The following is a 10,744-nucleotide window of genomic DNA, read 5'->3' on the forward strand; positions in this document are numbered from 1 at the left end:
CACAGATAAGTCTTTTAAATTAAAAGATTCAGTAAGTAGTTGTTTTTGTCTTTGTGGGTCTAGCACACAGTCTAACAGGATAATATTTAGGAAGTTAGAGAATTAATTTTAAGCACAAATATTAAGTCAGTAGTGATGAAAAAGCTAGATATTGTTGAAGGTAGATAAGTAGAGGGTGGGAAGGAGGATAGACAGGAAATGGAGGTTAAAAAAAAATGAGTTTGGTGCAATGGCACGTACCTGTAATCTCAGCGACTTTTGGGAGGCTGAGGCGAGAGGATCACTTGAGTCCAGGAGTTAAAGTGAGCTATGATTGTGCCACTGAACTCCAGCCTTTGGGACAGAGTAAGACCTTGTCTTTCTCCCTAACCCCACCCTTCAGAAACCTTGGGGAATTGATAAGTCATGAAAACACTTACTGAGTGCTGATGTGTGCTAGGGCCAGCCTGTGATACACCCATAAAGGGGAGAGAGTAGAAGCCAGAATTGAGTTTGGCAGGAAAGTTGGGCATTGTTAAACCCCATTTCACCTGGATCTTTAAATGCATCAGTCAAAGATTATGAAAATCATCACCAGCCAAGTGTTTGTGGGTTTACGTAAGGAATGCAAGCACCAGTTGTCCCAGCCTCTTCAGTCTTTTTATTTGGAGTTGTGTTCATTCTCACAAACCCCCTGACCTCCCCCTCCTCTCTGTGTTCTAGGAGAGACAGCGTCTGGAGACCATCCTCAGTCTCTGTGCTGAATACACAAAGCCTGACAGTCGCTTATCTACTGGGACCACTGTGGCAGATGTGCAGAAAATCAACAAGGAGCTTGAGAAGCTGCAGCTCTCTGATGAGGAGTCTGTGTTTGAAGAAGCCCTCCTGAGCCCTGACACAAGATACAGGTGCCACCGGAAAGACTCCCTCCCTGATGCGGACTTGGCAAGCTGTGGGAGTCTCACTCAGAGCAGTGCCAGCTTCTTTACCCCCAGGAGCACCAGGAATGATGAACTACTCAGCGACCTCACCCGGACTCCGCCACCACCATCCTCCACCTTTCCAAAAGCTTCCAGCGAATCCTCTTATCTAAGTATCCTACCAAAGGTAATGTTGGCCCAGCAAAGACGTTAGGATTTAAGGCCTAGGGCTGTACATACGCTTTGACATGGAAACTGGTGATTTTATCATGCTGATTATCCAGGATGTTTTCAGTGAAGTTTCAATATAAGAGGTCATTAGCTGAGCAAGGTGCAGCAAATTAGAGTGTTTACTGTAAAGTAACAAATTTGCACTGTAAAAAAATGTAGCAGCACAGAAAGTAGAAAGAAAGAACATTTCTCTTCTCCCTGCACCCTTTCAGTTGTGCACCTGAGTAATAAGCAGGTGTAAAACTGGTGCTAAAATTGTCTTACCTGTCTTCCCAATATTTTCTGTGTATATATGGCTGTTATAGGCATAGACAGACAGACACACATACATAGTGTTCTGTACTTTTCTTCCCTCACTAAATACCTTGGGCATCTTTGCATATTAGTATACACAGCTCTACCTCATTCTTTTTCATGACCAATTGATTTTCTTTTGTTTGAAGCTACCATTTATTTTCAGGTTTTTTTGCTAGTAAAATCCATATGCAGCAAATATTGTAGCATATATATATTTGCACAATTCTGCAAATGTGTCTGTGGGATCACTTACTAAAAGTGGAATTGCTGGGTCAAAGAGTTTGTGTATTTTTCATTTTACTCAATATTTCCAAATTGTACTTCCAAAAGACCATATTAAAAAAAGAGCCTATATATCCAGGTGACACTTTGACTAAGTTTATATGCACACCTTGTTCTCCATACACTTGCCAAGGTTGCATATTGTCAAAATTTTTCAATTTGCCAAATTGATAGAAGTGTAATTTGCTTTTCTTTAATTATGCATCAAATTGGGGATCTTTTCATATTTTTAGTTATTATTTATAATTTTGACCCACTTATTCATGTTCTTCACCCATTTTTTTAATTGTTTTATTTGTCTTGTATTTTACTGAGTAGTAAGAGCTGTTTGTGGTAAGCAGATTAGCCTTTTATCATAAGTAGTCTTTATTTTGACTTTATATTTTTTGGACATAAAAGATTTATTTGTACACATAAGTACTACTTAGTCTTCTGGTTGTGTATGTTGGTTTAAAAATGTTGTCCTTGGCCAGGCGCCATGGCTCATGCCTATAATCCCAGCACTTTGGGAGGCCAAGGCGAGCAGATTACGAGGTCAGGAGATCAAGACCATCCTGGCTAACACGGTGAAACCCCGTCTCCACTAAAAATACAAAAAGTTCCCCGGGCATGGTGGCGGGGGCCTGTAATCCCAGCTACTCCGGCGGCTGAGGCAGGGAAAGGGCATGAACCCGGGAGGCGGAGCTTGCAGTGAGCCAAGATTGCGCCACTGCACTCCAGCCTGGGTGACAGAGCAAGACTCCCGTCTCAAAAAAAAAAAAAAAAAAAGTTGTCCTTTGAGGATTTATTAAATGGAGTTTAAGGAAAAATCTTTTTAAATGTTTTTTTCTTTTTCTTTTTCTACAGGACTCAGAACCCCGAAATCTTTTGTTATTACATTTTTTTTCACACAGGTTAAGAATTTTTTTCTACAACAATTTAGGTTTTAAATTTCTCCACTTTTCTTTTAAAAATGATTTGAAGGAGCTTACAATGAAAGATGTAAATTTTATTAGAATAACAAAAATAGTAAATAGGAGGAAAAAGCAGATACCGTATTCACGAGGTGGATTTTCTTATTTAGGTATTAGTAGGATTAATGTATTGATTTGTTTAATTCACAGTTACTATTTAGTTCAACTGTGAGATTCTTTAGTTAATCTTTTGTTATAAGAGAAGGACACATTGTTGAAGAGAAAGATCCTGTCATGGTACTAAATCCTGGCAGTAATTTATCACATGGACATTATTCAGGAGAGTTTGTGTGTTTGTTTAGCTGCAGCAAGACTTTTACACTGAATGTTCCTAGTCAGAAATCATTATCTACATAGTGAGTTTTTCCATCATACACATCAGGACTTTGGACTGTTGAATACATGTTGGACAACAATCCCTTCTTTTTTTTTTTGAGACAGTCTTGCTCTGTCACCCAGGCTGGAGTGCAATGGTGCGATCGAGGCTCACTGCAACCTCTGCCTCCCAGTTCAAGCAATTCTTCTGCCTCAGCCTCCCAAGTAGCTGGGACTACAGGTGCACGCCACCATGCCCGGCTAATTTTTGTATTTTTAGTAGAGACAAGGTTTCACCATGTTGGCTAGGCCTGTCTCAAACTCCTGACCTCAAGTGATCCGCCTGCCTCGGTCTCCCAAAGTGCTGGGATGACAAGGGTGAGCCACTGAGCCCTATCCATCCCTTCTTTTTGCTAGTGACTGTGTTTACCTTACTAATTCTCAATGGAGAGTAATTCTGAACATTCCTGGTTAGAAACCAGGATAGGGAAGAAAATTGGGGCAGGGAGGAATCGAAAGTTGTTGCTCTTCAGGCACAGTAAATGACCCATCACTTGAAAAGTTGAGCTGTCGTCATCAGCCATTGGGCTTCCTTAGAAACCGTTGGCTTCCCTTTGATTTTAAATCTTTTCACAGCTCTTCCTTTATGGAGATCTGCGAGTTTTTTGTTAAAAACATTAAGCGGCATGCTCTCTCTAAAGACTATCTTTTGGGAGATAGGTTTCCTCCTGGAGGGGGCTATGACAAGAATACTGTTGGTGTGTACATGAGCAGATCCTGGCAGATGTTTTTAATTGCTCAAGCATGTAATTGTGGAATAGGAGGCCTCTGAAGCTTAGTGCAGCATCTGTTGTTGCAAGAGAGGTAAGACTCTGCATCCTTTAGAGGCAGGAAACATCAAGGACACCCAGGTTACCACATAGCAGTGTAGAAAGAGTACAAGTGAGGGAGGCTGATGGCTTCCAAGAAACACTTTTTTTACTTATTACTTTCTGAAGTTAGACATTAACTTGAGACAGCAAATAGGAAATTCTTTAAAAAAAAAAAAAACCTCCTATTTGTTTCGCATGCTCTTTCTCTTCAATTAATTTCCACACTGGAGTATTTGCCTAACAAAGTACAATGTTAATAATTGATTTAGGGATAAATGGAGAAGAGAGGAGTGTGAAAAACACTGTAAGTTGACTTAACTATACAAAACAATCTTAATGATATTTAGGAAACCTGAGAGTTACCGATCAAGAACTTGCTTTATGTAACACTTATAGATGCAGATGACTTTGGAAATATGCTAATTTTAGTTGGCCTCTGTGAACCACCTCTTGAGGTAAAAGTTGTCTGGAGAGTGGCTCCTCTTTCTGCTTTTGAGTCCTTTGCACCCCTCTCTCCTTTGGCAGCAAAAGGGTTTTAAGAAGAGATCTGTGAAAAAGGGGCAAGCAGGAAGTGTCTTTTCCCCTAACATCTCTCCTCTTTCCTGTGTGGATCAAGTTTCCCCAAAGATAACATATTAGAGGATGCACATACATGTGTAATGTGCTTATTAAAACACGTCACTGTTAGTAGATTCCTGTCCATTACTGGAAAAAAAAAATTCCCAGAGAAATTAAAATGAAGGGCATATGTTTAAAATTACAATGTTCTCTGTCACTGTAAAACTGAAAGCTACTCAGTGGCTACCACACCTTGGCTTTCAATTGGTTTTATTTGGTTAATAAATGAGATTACATTGTCCTCACCCCCATTCTATCATAAAGCGTTTGGTTTTAGAATACTTCCTGGAGACTTTGCTTCTTATAAATAACTTAGAAAAAAAAACACAAACGTTTCCTAGATGGCATTTATTGCTCTAAATAGACTCTTAAATTGCCTATTATTAAACATATCTATTGTGATAAACTTTCTAAAAACTTTGAATTATGCAGGTGATTCCCACTATTAACCATCTTTACCCCCTACATGCTTATAAGGTTTAGAGTTTTGCAGATTGTTCTGTTGTTGTGTGTTTTTCTTAATGCCTTGCTTCCACCTGTGAGAGAGATATCTTTAAGCCATGTTGGAAGTAGAAACCTAATATGTAAACTTGACCGAACAGGATACTGCCCTTGGTGAGGCTTTCCTGCTAGGATTACTCACAGTGATTCTGGAATGCCATTTCACTGTTACAGGCGTTCCTCATGGCTTAAAACAGGCACCTTAGTATTAGGACAATGAGCTTTATTGTCTGTGATAAAAAGGTCAACAGTTGTTTTATTAGTTGATAAGATATTGCATGTAAGATGACAATTAAAGGGCTAAATGTCAGAGCTTGGAAGAGCTGCTTACCTTCGTCCTAACAAACCTGAGGTACTAAATGCTGAATCGTTGAATCACTTTAAAAAGCTACGAAGTAGAGTAAAGAATATAAATATGAATAGAGTACAGAATATGACATGACGGATGGCTTCTTAAATGTATTATCAGGATTGTCAAATACATTAAGTGAACCTAGTGAAGTATACTAAACTTAATGGGTTTTCTTGGAGGGTTAATTCGAAGTTGTTTTTTTAACAATTAGTCACAAATATTCAATAATTTACTCAACTGGACTGCTGTTTTCAGTTTTCATTTGTGAAACTGTATAATTATTGACTTGCTGATCCAAAAAAACTACTTTTTCAAAAAGGGATAATTTAAATAAATAATATATTCATACTAACATACTAACTATATAGTATATATAGAAAGATTGGTCTCTACCAGGTGATATCCAAGATAACTAACCTGAAATTCTAGAAAGAAGAGGCTATTTGTAATTCACTCCATTCTCTTCTTGAACAATAAACAGTCACATTTTGACTGTGTGTGTGATCTACAATATTGCCCTTTTCCTTGGGCATCTGTCATCGCTCCATTCAGGAGTGTAACTATGCACTCTCTCACTTAATTGGTTTCTTGACTTATTTCTTGCCGATGAACCAGTTTTTCCATGAAATAATTTTACGAATGGTGGCCAGTGTCCTGTTTTAGGGTTTGTCTTAGATGCTATATAGCAAGAAGGTCTATAGGACAAAGAGAAGAAATAGTGCACTAACACAAAAACGAAGCATCAATTAATTTAATACTGAGGGTGTAATTTTAAGTCATTTTATGGCTCCCCAAAGTATTGTGCCCTTGCTTTTCTAACTTGTGTTGAGAAGGAAATACATAAGCCTGAATGCTTATTTGCAGATAACCCTAGCAGCGAGACTGAACAGTATGCCTAGAGATTCAAGAGGCTTTTGTAGGAGATGTCCTCTCCTGGAAGATGGGAGAGAATATTGTGCTTGTAATGACCATAGCATCATGCCCAAGAGATCCCAGAGGAAGATGCCACAAGTCTTCTGTCAGTTCTAGTTCTCTGTTATGCTGAACTTTCTCTATAACTTTGGAGAAGTCATCTCAATCTCTATGTACCACACCTTTCTTATCTGTGTAATCTCTTAGTTCTTTTAGCTTCAAAAGGATATGCACTGATAAATTGAAATTGATTTGTCTGAACTCCCCTGAGAGCCTAACTGCTGAGGATGGCATAATGTGGGGAAAACACATCAGAGCTCCAAGCGTGCAGTTTCAGGGATGTTTTTAAAATCTACACAGGCATGGAGACTGTGAAACACTAGACCTGTGGATGGTTTACAAGTCAAGTTGGGAAATTCTAGAACTGAAGTGTGAATAATCCATTTCTGTATTGATTAATCGCAGACCCCAGAGGGTATAAGCGAAGAACAGAGATCTCAGGAGTTGGCTGCAATGGAAGAAACCCGGATGGTCATTCTGAACAACCTCGAGGAACTTAAACAAAAAATCAAAGACATAAATGATCAGATGGATGAATCTTACAGAGAGGTAAACTTTTTTACCCTCTTCCCTTTTTTCTTGCTTTCCTTTAGCCTAAAAATATTGCTGCTCATTCACACACAGGCTTTGGAGTCCAGATACATAGACATCAACATGAGCAAACCCATTTATTCAGTGGGTTCCCTGTTTAGAGTAAAATACCCTTTTTCTACATTCCTTTTTTGCTGTTTTTTTTTTTTCCAACCAGATAAGCTAAACATATTAAGCCCTCTTTAATGTACTTTATGAATCTTCAACCAACTTTGTCTTGACTAGTATGTGCTTTCTGACCTAACAGAGGATCTGTCAGCTGAGGTGCCCTGTATTTAGATTTCAAGGTCAAATGCAGCAAATGTTTTCTGAACATGCTTTACTGTGAGTTGAATATCACATTGGCACCATGATGAAATTCACACATGGATCAAAAATAGATCCAGGTTTCTAGAGGTTTGGAAACCAGCGGGGAGCAGACAGACACATATTGCATAACCATAATAGAAGACAGTGGCAATTTTTATGTTACCCCCATGGCATGAGAAGGGGCACGTAATTCTGCCTAGGGAAGATCTGTGTGTCTGTCCTTACAGATGATACCAGTAGGCCCTTAAGTGGTTAGGGGACTGCTCACCTGTTGTCTTGCGTGGAGATGCTGGAAGCCCCTCCTGCTGGCATTGCGAGGAATGCACAGCTCACATGCTGGGCTCGGGTAACTTTCTCTTCCCGTGCTCTAGGGACAAAGAAAAAAAAAGACGTGGCTGCTCCCATGGTAGTTTGTGCTTGATCTTGAGCCGAAGCAAATAGGCAAAATATCCTTGAGAAGTGAGCAGAAGAGGGATTATAGTAGAAAAGTTAAGTGATAAGATAACTAGTTCTTTTAGTGAGTATATTCTAGGCTCTCTAGCTTTCCTCTATGGGAATCCTGATTTCACATGGGCTCTCTGGAGTGTTCCCAGGCACCCGATCTGGCTACTACAGTATTAATTTTACAAATTTGTAGCTGTTGCAAATGTATCTCTAGGGTGGTCAGTTGAGAATATCCCCAAAGGTGAAACACTTCTGAGCTTTGGTTTGTGTCCTTAGTTGGATATGGAATGTGCTCTTTTGGATGGAGAACAGAAATCTGAAACAACTGAACTTATGAAGGAGAAGGAGATTTTGGATCATCTAAACCGGAAAATAGCTGAACTGGAAAAGAATATTGTTGGTGAAAAGACCAAGGTAAAAGAAAATTATATTTCGATGCAATTTTTATGGGCAAGGTGGTGGTCCCAATTGATTGAATTTAAATGTTGAATGGGTTACTGTGGTTTTGGATTTGTGTGTCATGTTCCTGGAGACAGTGGCACTACAGAAAAATCCTAAGATTGTACATTGTCAGAAACTAAGAACTGCCAGGTACTGGGCAGCTGATGCTGAGAAAGCAGAGCTCGTAAAATTTGTGAGCCGACATTCCTGGCAGCTTTATCCTACTTGAGATGAGTGAATTGTTTGTTTGCTTTTTTCATCGGCCTTTCTGCTTTTCTCATTCCATTGTGTTTTTTAAGTAATTTGTTTAGTATACTGAAGTTCTTTACCACTGCTGCCCTGTAGGGATGGCTCAAGCAAATTCAAATAGGGTTGCCTCATTTCTTTTCATTTTTCTGTTTATTAAACAGATGAATGAGAACCATCCATCTCACCTGCTTTGCCTTGCTATTGTTTTCAATGCAAGTGCACTACTTTTTGACAAATGTATTGGAATTTCTAAAATTTTCTTCTGGGGGTAGTCCTCACACACTGCCAAGAGAAAGCTATCTGTGAAGCACAGTTGATGCTTATCTTGGAAAAGGTCCTGTGTATACATTTTGGATCACAACCTCAATGGTGGCTGATATCTATTAGGGAAAGTATGAAAAATCACTTGCAGATTTTAGAATTCAGGATGGTAGTTGGGTTTTTGGTTTGTCTGTTTATGTGTTTTTTTCCTCTGGGAAATATACATTACTTTCCTCTCCCATTCTGAGTTAGTTAGAGCTGAACTAAAAATAAAATTCTAATAAAACTAAAAATAAAATTCCAATTTGAGAAAGAAAAAGCAAATAAGCTTTAACACATTCTTCCTTACTCAACATGTTCTCCACTAAACTGAGAAAAAGAAAAATTTTTTAGTTTGAGTAAGTTCTGGTGGTAATGTGTAGAAAGTATTTCTGCTGAACGTGACTTCCTTTTTAGGCTCTTATTTGTTTAAGACCTATAAATAAGGGCATTTGATCTTGGTGCCAGAGAATGAGCTCAAAGCGATAGTCAGAAATAAAGGTCAAATTGAATACTACACGTCAATTCTTGGTTGTCAGCATGTCAGAATTAAACTGCACAGGCTTTTCATATTAAATTTTATGTATGTTCATTCTGTCCCTAGACTTATAAGTAGTATTCAGGTAGTGGGTGTATTTTTCTTAAAAGGCCACAATGAAGTCAAAGATTTGACTGTCTAAGTCTGCAGTACTGAAGGATTCAGTTAATGGCTATGCTTTTTAAAGATTCTGCAAGAAGCCTTCATTGGAGGTGTCAGATGTCTTGTGTTAATATTTTGCTGTCAAGTAAATACTAATTAAATTAATAGTAGAGTAGTTTTATTGCTATTTATGTCATATTGGAAAACTCATGCAACAGAGGAATTGGGTATCATGTTCCCTGTGAACCCTCCTGCCATCCTAATCCATGTAGTTATTTATTTTGTGTGTCTCACATATGGCATGGCCTGCAGATTCTATTTGTGTTATTTCTCATTGGTATCAGATTCTACACAAAAGTGAAGCAAGTTGAGCCAATGTTAAATCTCACTTCCCAGGGAAAGTTATGTTATATTCCTAAGGTGGAATTCTCAGGTGGAATTCTACGAATATGGGCAGAAACAAGCAAGGACGCTGCCTCCATCCTTCCTAATATTGTTTTGATGACTTGACAGAGGCTGTGCACCAGAGAGGGGACTACAGGGGCTTGATGCATAGGACCAGCTCATACACCTGTGAGGGAATTAGTTGGTCTTAGAAGGTAGGATTATTGTCTGTCATTACATCATGTGAAAAATGGCAGAAACTGGCTTGGGGTGAGGAACTCCAAAAGAGGTTGTGGGAAGTGGAAACAAAGACTGGTCTAAATGATGTTACTACGTATTCTTGACAACTAAACTCAAATAGAGACTCAACACAGCTTGGCAAAAACATTATTATGCTTCTCAAATAAATGTATTCCACTGTTTAATGACACAGCTATTTCATACACTCTGTTCATACCCCTGGCCCACTTTCGTCCCTCTGGCTCAGAGATCATCTTACCACCTGCTCCACAGAGAAATCAGAAGCATCCCATCTTCTCACAATGAACGGGGGCTCCCTCCTTCCATCAAAGACCAGTCCCTTTGGATGTGCTCTGGGTGTCATCCCGTCCCACCTTCTAGAGGTCTGGAGTCTTTCTGCACCCTCACCCCCTGGGGGCAGTTTCTCCCTCTTTACTGTCAGCATGCCAATATTATTATTTTAAAAATAAATCACTACTTTATTCATTAACAGTAAGCTACTACCTTATCTCTTTCCTCTTAATCATAGCTAAACTTATTAAACAATTTTCTGGCTATACTGTGTCTCCTTTTCTTCATTTTCCAATTAAACGTTCTTGCCACTCCAGTTGGCTTAGACCTCTACTCCTGCATCTGATTTTCTCCTGTTAAGACTACTGAAAGTTGGCTTAGACCTCTACTCCTGCATCTGATTTTCTCCTGTTAAGACTACTGAAGGCCGGGCGCGGTGGCTCAAGCCTGTAATCCCAGCACTTTGGGAGGCCGAGACGGGCGGATCACGAGGTCAGGAGATCGAGACCATCCTGGCTAACACGGTGAAACCCCGTCTCTACTAAAAATACAAAAAACTAGCC

At 39.3% G+C, this 10,744-nt stretch overlaps 1 protein-coding gene across 1 annotated transcript in view; it reads left to right on the forward strand.

Annotated features, from left to right (window-relative positions):
- Positions 1-10,744, forward strand: part of PHLDB2 (pleckstrin homology like domain family B member 2) — a 196,354-nt gene that overhangs the window by 131,675 nt on the left and 53,935 nt on the right. Inside the window, exons 5-7 of the mRNA XM_023212919.3 lie at positions 703-1,086; positions 6,698-6,841; positions 7,913-8,050. Of these exons, the coding sequence (XP_023068687.1) occupies positions 703-1,086; positions 6,698-6,841; positions 7,913-8,050 (666 nt within the window). The remainder of the gene's footprint in view (positions 1-702; positions 1,087-6,697; positions 6,842-7,912; positions 8,051-10,744) is intronic.

This window comes from Piliocolobus tephrosceles, chromosome 2, assembly GCF_002776525.5.
Source record: "Piliocolobus tephrosceles isolate RC106 chromosome 2, ASM277652v3, whole genome shotgun sequence".
Classification (NCBI taxonomy): Eukaryota; Metazoa; Chordata; class Mammalia; order Primates; family Cercopithecidae; genus Piliocolobus; species Piliocolobus tephrosceles.